Consider the following 14,798-nt stretch of genomic DNA (forward strand, 5'->3'; position numbering starts at 1 on the left):
GTGGTCCAGGGTCACACATGCCCCACCTGCCTGCAGGGATCACCTGCAGTGCGCCTGCCTGTTGCCATGGCCACGGGGTCAGTGCCCTGGAGGACAGAGTAGAGCTGCCCGTGAGTGTGTGAGCCCCTTGGCCTAGAGAAGTCGGAAACCTCGGCGCTCTCCCCTGACAGAAGTTCACTTCTCAATAATTCATCTTAGGAAGAGCTGGACAATCGTCACCACAACCCATTTTAGAACATTTTCTTCTTCCTGGTACTCATTGTTATCAGCTCATTTCCCCCCAGGTTCCCCAAGAAACCATGAATCCAGTTGAAATCTAGCATAGGAAAATCTATAGAGACTGGCTCAGGAGGGAGGGAGGGGAAAATGAGGAGCTGATACCAAGAGCTTAAGTGGAGAGCAAATGTTTTGAGACTGATGAAGCAATGAAAGTACAAATGTGCTTGTCACAATGGACGTATGTCTGGATTGTGATAAGAGTTGTATGAGCCCCCGATAAAATGATTAAAAAAAGAGAACTAATTGCTTTTAGATTGGGACTAGAATTAAGTAGCCCCAAATTCATTCATATATCTAAGGTTTGTTTGTGTGTGTCTCAGGGTCACTTTAGAGACGTCATTAACATTTCATGATAGAGAACATTATCAATCACCCCCAGGGCATAAGGTAATTCTATCGATAGTGTCTCTAATTTAGCTAATGTTAGAGTTTAAAACACTGTTGAGAAAAGAAAATTATACAAATATAGGCCGGCAGTGAACTGCAGTACATGCATTGTTGACTGTACAGATTAAACTCTTCAATGAATGGACATTATTTACACAAACTATGGGGGTGATGATAAGGCAAAACTTTTTTTTAATCATTTCATTGGGGGCTCATACAACTCTTATCATAATCCATACATATACATCCATGTATCAAGCACATTTGTACATTCGTTGTCCTCATCATTCTCAAAACATTGGTTCTCCACTTAAGCCCCGCCATCAGCTCCTTCTCTTCCCCTTCTCTCCCCACCCACCCCTCCTTCATGAGCCCTTGATAATTTATAAATTATTATTTTGTCATGTCTTACACTGTCCGACGTCTCCCTCCCTTGATCCACTTTTCTGTTGTCCATCCCCAGGGAGTGGGTTATATGTAGATCCTTATAATCAGTCCCCCCCCTTCCCCCCACATTCCCTCCACCCTCTAGGTATTGCCACTCTCACCACTGGTCCTGAAGGGACCATCTTCCCTGGATTCCCTGTGTTTCCAGTTCCTATCTGAACCAGTGTGCATCCTCTGGTCTAGCCAGATTTGTAAGGTAGAATTGGGGTCATGATAGTGGGGGGTGGGTGAGGAAGCAATTAAGATCTAGAGGAAAGTTATATGTTTCATTGTTGCTACCCTGCACCCTGACTAGCTCATCTCTTCCCGTGACCCTTCTGTAAGGGGTGTCCCACAAAACTTTGAAAACTATGTATGGACATCAGCAGAACCGTGCCTACCAGATTAGTACATGACTACTGAAGCAAGGAGGACATTAGCATTGCAAGTGTGTGGCAGGCCTGGAACCCGCAACTCGGATCCACAGCAAAGCCCATCATCCACTGGCATTCCTGTAGCTGCTGTGGCAGTCATCTGCTTATTCTCACACAAGGGAGCTGCCGCCGTAAGGCCAAGGGCTTCAAGTGAGACTCAGGGAAAGTCCAGGTCACTTAAAGAGGCTTCCCTGTCGAGCCCTGGTGTGGCCCATGAAGCAGGCTGGGCACCATAAAAGGGTAATCTAAAGTCCCTGTAATCTATAGCACACGGCTGGGGTCACCAAGTGTTGGGTAGGAACTGGGTAAAAAGTGTCCAGTCAGGAACATCATACCAGGCTTAGTATCCCTTTGTGTTTCTGTATACATATTGTGGAGCCTTTTTTTTTTTTTTTCCAAATGGGAGATTGCCCCTCCCCTTCACCTGCCAACAGAAAGTCGTCTTCTCCATCTACTCATAGTTAAACGTGGGATACTAGGAGGCTTCTCTGAAGTTCTCTGTATGCACAGGCCCTGACAGAAGGGACCCTCACTGTACTGTAGGGTGATGTCACTTAGACACCGAGCATCCCACCCTCTACCTCCAGTACTCGCTGCTCAGAAGACTTGTAACCTCCTGCTGGAGCATACAAGCCTGGCTGCCAGCTTTCCCAAAGCCGAAGGAAGAGGGAAGTTAGTCTGGGAAGAGGGGTTGGAGCAGCAGCCTGCATGTGATCCTGGGATATATAGCGTTTCTGTTGTTTTCCATGAAGTATTGTACTTCATTGGTACTTGGCATTGTCAAGTCCAGAGCCCCTGCTTTATGCTCTTTAGGAAATAAATGTCTGGCCTTCAGGAATGGGAGCGAGGCGGTTGCTTGCTGGGCTGCACAGAACAAGAGGGAATCTGGACTATGACTTCTTCCCACAGGGTGCTCAGCTGCTCTTGTTTTAGCCCCACCCTCCCCTCCCAGCAGTAATTGGTGCGGCCGATTACTTACTTTAGGGAAATGATCGTGTAATTAAAATTTGGTTGCGCCTTAGCTTTCTCTATTGCTAGAATCAGCTTCCCTTGGGCCTTCTAAGTGGATGTTCTCTCTTGTTACTCTGTTCCCAGCCTCCAGTCTTGTGTTGTTATTACATCCTCTTCATTATGGGTGTGCGCCTTTAAAAACAGCCCTTTATTGTCATTTCTATTGGACCATCAGAAGGCCCTGTGGTACACAGAGCTAGGCACTGAGCCACTGACCACAAGGTCAGCGGTTTGAACCAGCCACTCTGGAAGAAAGATGAGGCTGTCTACTTCTGTAAAGATCTAAAGCCTTAGAACCCCAAGGGACAGTTTGCTGTGTCCACCAGGGTCGCTGTGGATCACTGTCAGCTCAGTGGCCGTGAGTTTGGAGTTTTTGGTCTTTTAAACATAAGCATAGATTCTCATTACTCTTATTTTTAAACTATAACATCTTACAGGTGACTTCTCAACCTGTTCCTTGGGACTTTTACATCAGCCTCCAGTTAAAGGAACGTTTACAGGAGGAGTGCGATCACGTATGTAGCTGCTATCAGTACCAAGATGGCTGTATTGTTTGGCACCAGTACATAAACTGCTTCACCATTCAGGTTTGTGCTAACAGCTTATGCTTTAAATTCCAGGTAGAAAGATGTGTGCTCCATTTAGCAAAAGGATTGATTAGAGAATTTCTCTAGGTCTCCTAGCAATTAGGCTGTACATGAAAAGCCTTGGTCATTTTCTTCCCTCAAGTTATTTTGACCATGTGCCGTGTGGGGTTTGCCCGTTTGACTTCTTGTCGTGTCCGTTTTAAATATTCCAGAAATAGAGTGTTGTGTAGAGCTGCCGTGCACTGGTCACGTCACCGTGAAAGCCAGCCACTCACGACCACTCTTGTTTTGTCTGGGCTCCTCCCACTGGATTATTATTATTATTTTAATCTAAATACAGTTTTATTCTTTAGTATGGTCTTCAAAAGCTTTTACTGTAGATTTGGATAGTGGCGTGGAGTCAAAATTGATTGAAGTGAATTTGCGGAGCATCTGTCATGGGCCAGGCCCAGCCTTGGTACACACCATCCCCTCACGAAACCCTTCCAGGGGCTCTGTGAGACTCGGCCCTGGGGAGGGCTAATGAAGCCGAGTACAGAGTGGCCTTCGGAAGGGAGGCGCAGGAGCCTGTGTCTGCTTTTGCAGTTTCATGTGCAGCGTGCACCCTAAATGACTGCATTGAGTGTACGTGGACGGTTTTAAATAGCAGGACATTGATGTGTCTTCCGCTCACTTTGAGGAGGAGTGAGTTTCCTGTCGTTCTCGCTCCAGGACCTTCTCCAGCAGAGTGACTTTATGACCCGCGAATTGATGGTGTTGATTATTTATGACCTCCTGGTGGCGGTGGAGAAGCTACACAAAGCGGAAATCGTCCACGGTGACTTGAGTCCAAGGAGCCTGATTCTCAGAAACAGGTTGGTTCACTTCATCTGAGGTTCCTGGCGGCTTTCTCCGGACCGACGGATAGCATTCTTGACTACACTTCTTAGTAAATGCCCTATTGAATGAAGTGCATAGTACCTGAAGGCAGGGTTTGCTACCTGACAGTCAATAATGATTGGGAATCGTTTGAAATCATTCAAAGAAACACATTGAGAAAAGCATTGATTCAGATGGAAGCTTGAGCCGCTCGTAAGCACTGGGGTGAGGAGACCTGGTGGCCGAGTCGCTCTGCATCGCATGGGCTGTGATGTGCAAGGTCCGCAGTTCTGAACACCAGCCGCTCCCAGAGAAAAACAGGCTTTCTCCTCCCGTGAACAGATCCAGTCTCAGAAACCCACAGAGGCAGTGCTGCTACCCTGTTGTATAGCGTCGTTTTGAGTTGGCATCGACCCAATGGAAGTGAGTTTAAATGTTAGGATGAGTTGTAATCAAGGAGAGAGCGACCTTTCTTTGAAGAATATGGTGTAGATTGTCCAGCCCTGGGCGTTGGGCCGTGCAGCTGGAGCGAGGAGGCCAGCAGAACTCGGGTCTGTCCCGTTTCTTGTGGTTGGTGAGGTGATTGCTAGCAGAAGGGGGAAACCAGAGTGTGAGGCAAACTACCACCAGAGAAGGGTTTCACGGGCGGCGAAGCCCAGTCTGACTGTCAAGGTCAGCAACCGCACAGGACAGCAAAGACGGAGAATAGGGAAATACGAACAACTGAAAATGTTGAGGAATCTTCAAGGCAAAAATGGTCCATGTTTTAGCTTTTGTGAAAAGGACTAGAGTGGACCTCGTAAGACCTACGTAAAGTGGCCTGCTTAAAAGACACCTTGTGTCTTAAGGAAACAGTTGAAATGTCCCCTGAATTCATTGACATTCAACATAATGTAAGTAGAACAACTTTGTCTTTCACCTGCCTTCTGAATCTGAAGAGGAGACTGAATTAGACTCTGACTGACAGTTGACAAAGAATTTTAAAGAACCCCATCAATGTATTTCTGCGTCTGAACCAAAATTACCCATTTTCTTTGGGTAGCAGGCCCCTTAAGATTTCCCCAGCCGTCTCTCCTTTCCCAGGCCCAGTTCCTATATCTAGTCCACTGCATGCATTTTAGATTCTTACTCCCCACCGGCTGTGGGGACCACCTTCTCCCAGGTGCTTTTAAAGGGGAGAGCCTCTGGGGTAGCAGTCATCCTCCTCACTGTTGTCTACAACACCGACGTCCTGAAGGGAGCTCTCAGCCTATCCGCAAAGGGAGGCCTGGTTCCCTTAGGGACTGGGCGCTGGCCCTCACTTCCACTGCCGGGAATGCTGGGAAACCGCCCCGTGGGAGAGGACAGTGCCCTGTACCACAGACCGGAGAGTTCACATCGACACACGAGAAATTAGAACCACTTCATTTCTACATTTCAGTCGTGTTGTTGATTGAGTGGAATATCTTACCACTAGTGAAGAAATGGCTAATTAGATGCCTAAGAGACTTTTCAAGGTATTATTAATCTAAAAAACATTTTTCCTACTTTTTCCAAGTTTTAGAAATATTTGAGAATTATAGTTTTCTGGTGGCCAAAAAAAATTGAATCTTGTGACAAGGAAAATGAAAGCTATTGTCAGTTTGAAAGTAAACACATCATTCTATATTGTGAGGTTGTTGACTGGAATTTCAAAATCTGTATTTTGGGCTAAAGGCTCTAGCACTAAAGTAAATTAGTGACTTGAGAGGTGTGATTTATAAAAGCAGAGGAAAAAGGATGCATGAAAACCATTCTTTTCTCTCAGATAAATATCTCTTAATTAAGAATGGTATCTTTATGGCATGGAATAGATAAACACAAGAAAAATGCAATTAGTTGGTAATAAATCAGTGTTAGAAAGCTTTTTTTAAAAGATATAAACGTTAAGATTACAACTAATTGAAGAATGAGCTAGACTTTGGTGTTAGCATCGTAGCACACCCGGGCGTTGCGCCAGTCCCGGCTCCTGGCGAGCGCGGAGGGCAGAGGAGAACTGCCCCAGCGTGCCTCCGCCTTCTCCCTCAGAGCCCACATGGGACCCGCTACTCCGCCAGGCCTCCTGTTGGCGTCATAGAAACCGATGCTTTTACAGTAGAAAGACCAAACCAAAACCAAAGGCAAGGCCATCGAGTCAGTGCGGACTCAGAGCGTCCTCTGTGGGTGTCCAGCTGTCACTGTGTCTGGAAGTAGAAAGTCCAGTGTTTCTCCCTACCAAAAGACAGCCTTGTAATATTTTCAGTTACACTTTGGAAAGGCTTTCAATGGTGCTTGGTAAATCTAATCTGAAAAAGTAAATCTGTGACACTTAGGACGGTGTCCTAATTCTCATCGGTGCATAAGTTGCTGTTGTGTGGATGGACGGGTCTCTGTGGTCCAGGGCAGAGAACTTCCCTGGAACTTGACCAGTGCTCTGCAGTGGGTGTGCACTATGGTGTCGCCATGCCAGGTGGCTGTCATTGGGCCTTACTGCTTGGGGAGCAGGTGCGGCCACTGCTGCTACAGGTGCACGTCCACCACTAACCACTGGAGGGAGCCGTTGGCACAGCGAAGACACCTGCAGTCCCCTTTCTTTCTCTTTTTGAAAGCCCAGCTATGCAGCTTCTTTTCATGGCCTATTTTTATTATCTCTTTCTCTGACATCTGGGCTCAGAATCCACGATCCCTATGATTTTAATAAGAAGAACCAAGCTCTGAAGATACTGGACTTTTCCTACAGTGTGGACCTTCGGGTTCAGCTGGACGCGTGCCCCCTCAGCGCCTTTCGGACTGTTCAAACCCTGGAAGGACAAAAGATCCTGGCTAACTGTTCGTCCCCCTACCAGGTAAGTGTCAAAAGCCTGGGCAGATACGGAGCGGGCTGAAGGTCGGCCTCGTGTCCCAAAGCTGTGACAGCTAGTGTGTGCTGGGATTGCCCTGCCTTGAATGGATGGCCTAGTTTCACATATGACCAAGTCAAGCAAAATATGCCATTTTAATGCCACGGCCCAAAGAATATGCACACACATGTGCAAACAGGCGACTGAGAAACCGTTTCTACCTTTTACCACCCATGTGGTCTTTCATAAAGTCATTCTCTGTCACGTTGTCTATCAAATAAGGACAGGCTCTCTTCCGTGTATGCATCAGGCTTGTTGTGAGGCGTCCATGACTGATGTGTAAAGTGTGTGGTATGGTGGCTTTGTATGCAGACTGACTCAGCTCTGCACATAAAGGACATTTGCTGATGGACGATGTACCCTGAACCCAGACTCGTCACGTGGACATGTTGAGAGCACAGCTGGGGGCCATTGCATAGGCAGTAGCTCTCTACATTTGAATTTGGTACTCCCCGTATTTTTCCATCTTTTGTTCTTCAAGATAACCCCCCCTCTCTTTCTCCCGGTATTTTTTCATCTTTTGTTCTTCAAGATAACTCTCTCTCTCTCTCTCTCTCTCTCTCTCTCTCTCTCTCTCACACACACACACACTCACACACACACGCACACACACACGCACACACACACACACACAGGATAATCCCCCGAGTTAGCTCTTCATCACCTCTCTGCAGGAACTTCTCCCTCTACTATCAGGGAAGGAACCATCTCTAAGACGCGTGTCCTAAAATAAACTCCGTTAATGTAAGCCTGGGCCTTTCAGCTGCCCGCAGAGATGGGCTGCCGGGAGAATAGCAGATAATTCCTTGAGCTGATGGTGCTTTTTGTGATTTCAGGTAGACCTGTTTGGTATAGCAGATTTAGCACACTTACTGTTGTTCAAGGAGCACCTACAGGTCTTCTGGGATGGGTCCCTCTGGAAACTTAGCCAAAATATTTCTGAGTAAGTATTGGTGACTTCAGGGCGTTGGCCTTTCCAAACAGCTCTTGCGTGGTGCTTCCCCTGCGTTGGTAGTCTTGATTTTCAACCCCGTGCCGGACTGTCCGCGTGCCGGTGGACCCTCATTCGGAGTACAGGAAGGGAGTGCTTGTTAGAAATAGGACTCGGGCTTTAGGACCTCATTCTGCACACAGGTGTTTCACAGAGGCTGAAATTAGAGCGCACCAGAGAAGCCTCTCCGTTTCAAAGTGTTGATAGAGAAACGCTTTGTGAGAACTTTGTTTACCCAGGGGCAGTAGTAGTAGTTATAGTAGCTATTGTTATCAAAACTTAATAAGCACCTCTTGAAGGAAGCTAAAATTTTAAATTATACACTAATTTTAGGCTATTTCTTTAGTAAATACGTAGACCCAAATGGGAGAAAGATGAGCCTTTCTACTCCTGTAAAGATTGACAACCTGAGAGACCTACAGGGGCAGTCCAGCCTGTCCTGTGGAGTTATTCTGAGTTTGCCTGTTTTAGTTTTAGACCCAAAGCATCAGAGAATCGGCCGGAGCTCTTTGATGATGGAGTAAATGATCTCTTACTAAGAGCTGTTTGATCTCAGACCCTTAGTGCTCCCTCAAGCCTACTCACAAGATTTCTTAAAGAGCTGTGCACGCCACGTTAGCATGTTCTAGTTAATGTAACCTCCCGGCCTAAGTTGCCAACACCTCACTTATTTGGCAACTCTGTGTTGAAGATTGAATACCCCCCCTCTTTTGTGTGCTCCCTCCCAACAGTTTGTCTTTCGAATATTTTAAAAATACACCTGCACACTAATGGAAGGTGGATCTGGTTGATTCAAGGATGTTTGTAAGGTCACATGGGGTTTCCTAACTGCGCTGCCTCTGTGACAAGTTTCTCGGACTTCACTAACTAAGGACAGCTGCCATACCTCTAAGTGCTAGTTAACTTTGGTCCAGCCTAGGGTTCTCAGAGGACTGTGAGGCCAACAAACGGCTGGACCCGGCCTGTGGTCTCTTTAGTGGCCGAAGTAAGCACTAGGGACATTGGCGGAGAGGAGACAAGAGACTGGCCCCTCTACGGGCCTGCAGCGGGGCTCTGTTCCCGCTCGCCCTTTGGTGTAGCCCCTCCAGGCTTCCACAGGACCCTGTCAGTAACACCTGCCTCACCGTAGCGCTCTAGGCATGAGGAGAAATCATCGTGGTGCATACAGGTACTCCCCACAGAGAATCCTAAACGTTGATGTGCCTAATCTTGACGGAAATGGTTTTGCATGTTTCTAGGCTAAAAGACGGTGAGCTGTGGAATAACTTCTTTGTGCGGATTCTGAATGCCGGCGATGAGCCCACCATGTCTGTTCTAAGGGCGCTTGCAACAGACATGGACGGGGTGTTCGATAGCATGTTTGAGAACCAGCTGAACAAAGCCTTGTGGAAGCTGGGGAAGTCGATCAGCCCCGGTCTTCCTCAGGGGTCTGCCTAAGCAAGTGGCTGTGCTGTGGGACCCCAGAGCTGTGTATATTGTCCTTTCATTTAAGACACTGGTGAGATGCACTGCCCACGCCTCTCAACTCTTGGTAGAGGTGTTTTTTTTTTCACAGTGCAACTGCCCTGGGCCTGATGTAACTTTAACCACAACTGTTCCTATTTTCCCAGCTCCACCTTGTCCTTGCACACATCTGCCTCCATTTCCACCCCTTGTCCCTCTGTGGTATGTACCCATGGGATCACCGTGTATTTTGTAAATAATAAAGTCGTCGTTAATTTGTGTTTCTAACATTCATCTCTGGTTTGTACACTAAGATAATTCGTGATTGTGCAGAAAAGGTGTTTCACCATCTAAATACATACGATGGGAGTGGGCGGCCCTTGGCCCAATGAGCCACAGTGCTTTCGCACTGGTGCCCAGGTTGTTAGCTAGCCGTCCGTCTGTCCCTCCTTCCATCCATCCCTCCATCCCCCAGACTTGGAGGTCCTGTGATGGGGTTGAAAGCAGACAGACTAGCTGACCATACCTGTAGTTGCTCCTGCCCTCCCAGGAAGTGGTCTAGGTTGAAAAGGAGATAAGATGCTTTAAGCGTCAAGTGGCCAACTATTTATGTACGTCATAATTTCCTGCTTTCACTTTTGCCCACCAGGCCCTTGGTCTCTGACCTCGTGGTGCTGCTGGACATGGGTCCCTTGGTCAGGCTTGTGGCACTTAGAGAGGAAATGGGAAGATTTGCAATGGCGTCTGCAGAGAGCAGGCTTGGAGTGGACAGCGGTCAGCAAGGGTGGGGAAGGGGTTTGCTGTTGGGAAGGCTCGGGGTGGCGGCGTGGAGTAAGGGAGGAGCTGTGACGCTCAGGTGATGTGGGGGTGAGATGATGGTCTGGGTGAGGCTCCGGGCACTCACGCCGGGGGATGAGCTATGTGAGCTGGTCTCGGGGAGGAAGCGGCAGGAATGAACCACCCCCGGCTAAGTGATGCTCTGGGCCTCCACAAAGACCGGAAAACGGAAACCTGCCTCCACGAGACGTCCGCACCAGTTTAGTTGACGTGCATAAACAAGACTGAGACCGTGCTAAGCTCTGTGTCTGCAGCTGGGCAGGACATGTAGCTTCAACCCAGGCTTACCTCGCCCGCCTAGTGATGTCTTCAGGCTCCGTTTTTGTTTGCAGACGTGCACTTACGATGGGAAGACTGACAGAACACGCCCACGTGGCTAGAGCTGCTTTAGAAAGCACGCTGGTAGAGGAGGCACCATTGGTCACACGCACACACACAAACACACACACCCCACCACCGCCAAGCCCTTTAGGAGAGAGGAGAAAGCAATATCTGACCACCTACAACCTATGCTCTGTCGGTTTCCCCTTACGTTCAAATTACAGCTGGGCACATCCCCGTGTCCTTTCTGCTCTCTGTTGCCTTGGAAGAAGGCACCACCTCCGTCGCGAGTGGGGCAGACACAGCAGCATATGGTGGACAAGACAGGGAAGTGTCGCCTCTAATTTAGAGCACCGTGATCGCCGCCATCCTGGGACTGCTGGGCAGCTGTGTGAGGAACCGCCCACCCGAGCTGGACTGCTCTGACCAGCACCAGGCCTGGATCCAGAAACGAACAGCCATTGCTACCACAGTAGAACTCCAGGCTCCGGCTGGACTGCTACTTGGACGTGAGGACGCAAGCCTTGCGGAGGAGAGGCTGGCGTCGTAACGCTGCCTGTGTCTTCAAGCTGGCGCCGTAAGCAAGGACAGTAAAGGAAGCGCTGCTCTTACAGCTGAGCGTGAGGAAGTTCCCCGGCTGCACTCAAAGTTTCTAAGCTGGCCCCTAAAATTCTACGTCCTTGGTGAAATCTGAGTGTTTTGTTTTGATACGGCAAAAGTCACCCTTAATGGGGTGTCTGGTTCCCCCAAAGCAAGAAGCTGTGGCTGAAAGGATAAAGGCGGCATCAAAATCAGCACTCAAAAAAGGTAGGCTCCTCAAGACCAGCTCTTGAGATGACTGGCTGGCGTGTGACCTGATCACCACCACAGTCCACACAGCACCTTTTTGCAGATTCCAAAAGAACCCTTCCTCCTCCGGTGAACTCAGAGCCGCGCCCGGGGCCACTGCACGACTGGCTCCCGGCCTGGACTGCTCTGCCCTCACTGCTGCGGCCAGCAACAGATCCATGCACTGTCTCACACCTGCGTTACCTCGTAGCTATGTCTACGCTTCTCCCTCCAGCCAAATCCTGTCGCTGCTGTCCTTAGCCCTCCAGTGGTGCCAAAGCCAAGACTGCCATGGCCCCATAGTGGTGGGTGCCAGCATGTCGACCTCAACTCACAGCTGCCCCCTGGAGACAGGATAGAACTGTCCGGAACGAACCCAACGCGAGCATCTTCCCAGAAGCAGCTCTTTTCTCTGCAGCGTGGAGTGCAGCATGCCAGCCTTCTGGTTAGCAGCCAAGCACTTGGCCATTGTCACACCTGGGTTCTGTTGCTGTGGCCCACAGCTGCCCCCACCCCCACTGGAGGCCTGTCTTTTTTCTGCCGTCACTTCATGGCTTGTTCCACCCCGGCCCTCCCTCTCCTGCTCCTCAAGCATGCCAACTAGAACCCCGCTTGTACCTGCCATTTCTTGTCTGGAAGGTTCTTTCCCAGACCTCCAACCTCCACTGTCTCCGAGAGGTCTTCCCTGAGCAGATATACAGAAAGCACTGACAGCCTGGCAGCATCTGGCCACGCGTTGGGCTGCCGCTCCTCGGGAGAGGAGACGAGGCTGCCTAGTCCTGTCCAGAGCACAGTCTCGGACATGCACGGGCACGTCTGCCCGACCTGGTGGGGGGGGGGTCACGACGAGTCAGCATCCACTCGGTGGCAGCAGGTTTTAGTGGTGGCTTTACCCCTCATTCTCCCCCACCTTGTTTCTCACAGTGCCTGTCGTCCCCTCGCATTCCTCCACCTCTGACAGGGAGCAGTCTCGCCATTTTTCTATGGCCCCTTGTAGAGGAAACGACTTACACGGTCCTCCGACAGACTGAATTAGTTTATTGTGCCAACCTGGCCGATAAACACGGGTTAATTGAAGGGTGGAGGGATAAATGGCTCGGTGAGCCTCGTCTTTAGAGTTGTGTGGTCTCTTGCTTTATGATGGTCAGACCAGGGTGCAGCTGCGTTAGCCAGTTCCCTGCTTTAGCTGGCAAGGCTCACTTCCTGCAAGACATCCCTGAGGAGAAGCCCTGGATGTACCCTGATGGATGTACCCTGATGCAGCCCTGGGTGCTGGAGTAACCATGTGGAGACCCCTGCCAGTTCTGAGATGCTTATACATTCAGTGACTCGGCTTTCCTCCTGCAGTCCGTGTCATAGTGTGTGTTTTGTGAGATGGTGGAGGACTTTGTGGATTGGTGTTGGACATATGGGTTAATGTTGGATTTGTGGGCTTGAGCAGCACTGGGTTGGGATGTTTTCTTGATGTGCACTTACCCTTTCTAGAAAACTCTCTCTCATACGTGACTGTAAAGTACCCAGGCTATCACAAAGACTTCCTCCTGCAACACTGTCCAGCTTTCTGTCTCCCACCAGTGGAGTCTGTGCTCCGACACATAGGTATTGGCTGTTTCCCGTCAGAACCCGGGGACCTGGAATAGTGCCTGGGAGAAGACAGCGGGTGATTTTATCTGACATGTAGTATGAAGAACACCTCAAAATAAAAGTGGAAGCCAATCGAAACAAGCAGCTAAGACGCACAGTCCGTGAAAGAAAATGATTTTAATGGCCAGTCTCCGCGAGAAGACGTTCTGCATCCTTCCTAATTAAATTAAATGCACAGTAAGCCCGAAGTGCTCACCATTCGCATCGTGCACAGTTGGAGAGCGAGCAAGGGGAAAGGCACTGCGCCCCCGGTTGGAGGGCAGATGGGTGCATTATCAGGGCGATCCAGCCACACTTATGACATTTAAAGATTCCCTTGGAGGAATTTCCTAAGCGTTGATCCCGTAGAGGCCGTGGCACAGGCGCCCATAGACAAAGCACTCTATAACCGTTGTCCTCCCCTTCCACGGCTCCTTCGTCTCGAAAGGGATAAGCAATGTGGCAAAACCGTGGGAAACAGGAGGGAGGCCTGAGCTCAGCAGCGGCAGAGGTGTTGTGAAACCAGGGTGGCAGGGGCGGGGGCGGGCCTGGCCAGTAGATGTGGGGTCTGTCTGCCTAATGGCCACCAGCCTCACAGGTGGCCGAGCGGGAGACCAGCTCTCAAGGATGACTTCCAGACCCTGGCTGAGGGCACAGAAAAACTGCTGGAGGAGAACTGAAGCAATTGCTCTTGGCTGGTGGACACTGGGAAGGAGAGAACAGGACGAAAGCTTTTACTGATCTACCTTCCTGAACACTGAGCTCTCTGACCACGCGATGTATTTTTCTTTTAAAAAAGAACAGTGTAAGATATGAAATAATAACTATATAATTGATCAGGGAAGCTCAAGGGTGGGAGGGAGGCGGGGACAAGAGGAGCTTATACCAAGGAAATGATGGCAGCATATGGGCAAACATACTTGATACAACTGATGTGTGGAATGTTTTAAGCAGTTCTCAGTCTGGGTCACTACCCCTTTGGGAGTCGAACGACCCTTTCACAGGGGTCACCCGATTCATAACAGTAGCAAATGACAGTTATGAAGTAGCAACAAAAATCATTTTATGGTTGGGGTGGTCACCACAACATAAGGAACTGTATTAAAGGGTCGCAGTATTAGGAAGGTTGAGAACCAGTTATAAGAGCCCCCCCCAAAATTATATACATATACACACACACGGAACCCCCACCCAATTCACAAAATACACAAGGTTTCAAAAAGTTCATGGGAAAACATATCTGAATCCCATTTTCCATGAGCTCTTTGAAGCCCCCTCCTACCTCCTGGGAGAATCGAGGCCAGAAGGGGTCTGTGCATATGTCATCTTCCCCGACTTTCCATTATGAAATCAGAGTGCATAGTCGATGTGTGGCTTGTTCTGCTTGGAGATTTAGAAAGCTTGGTCTTCCAGTGCACCAGCCAGGTTCTGGAGTAAGCAGAAAGAACCCCCCCACAAGCACCTCGCAGGCGTCTGCTTGGGGCTGCTGAGGGCTCACTTGTTCCTCAGTGTTTGGGAATGTTCCTATCGGAGAGATGCCAATGTTTGGAAACATGATGAAATGATATCAAATTGAACTTTTTTTCAAAATAAAATCACTTTTGTGACTTTTTTCTAAAACCTTGGGTTTTCATGAATTGACCTGTAATTAAGAAAAGAGTAAATGGGAAAGTTGAGATCAGCTGTTTGAAGCATACTTTTTTCCCCTGTCAAAGCACCTTCAATAATCTTGCTGCAATGTACACAGGGGTGGATGATAGATGAGAGCTCACGACACAGGCCACCCAGGAACAGGAATGGGAATAGCAATGCCAGATGGGAGAGGAAACCGATAATGATCGACACACCACACTCCAGGGGGACGAGCAATAGAAAC

General features: G+C 49.0%; 1 protein-coding gene across 2 annotated transcripts in view; it reads left to right on the top strand.

Annotated features, from left to right (window-relative positions):
* BUB1B (BUB1 mitotic checkpoint serine/threonine kinase B) overlaps positions 1–9,603 on the top strand; it is a 61,356-nt gene extending 51,753 nt beyond the window's left edge. For both annotated transcript variants that reach the window (XM_075530868.1, XM_075530869.1), the window contains exons 19-23: positions 2,975–3,124; positions 3,836–3,978; positions 6,654–6,825; positions 7,716–7,822; positions 9,109–9,603. In XM_075530868.1, the coding sequence (XP_075386983.1) occupies positions 2,975–3,124; positions 3,836–3,978; positions 6,654–6,825; positions 7,716–7,822; positions 9,109–9,307 (771 nt within the window). In that variant the 3' untranslated portion in view covers positions 9,308–9,603. The remainder of the gene's footprint in view (positions 1–2,974; positions 3,125–3,835; positions 3,979–6,653; positions 6,826–7,715; positions 7,823–9,108) is intronic.
* Positions 9,604–14,798: the final 5,195 nt, after the last annotated feature.

Source organism: Tenrec ecaudatus, chromosome 14 (assembly GCF_050624435.1).
Source record: "Tenrec ecaudatus isolate mTenEca1 chromosome 14, mTenEca1.hap1, whole genome shotgun sequence".
NCBI classification, from domain to species: domain Eukaryota; kingdom Metazoa; phylum Chordata; class Mammalia; order Afrosoricida; family Tenrecidae; genus Tenrec; species Tenrec ecaudatus.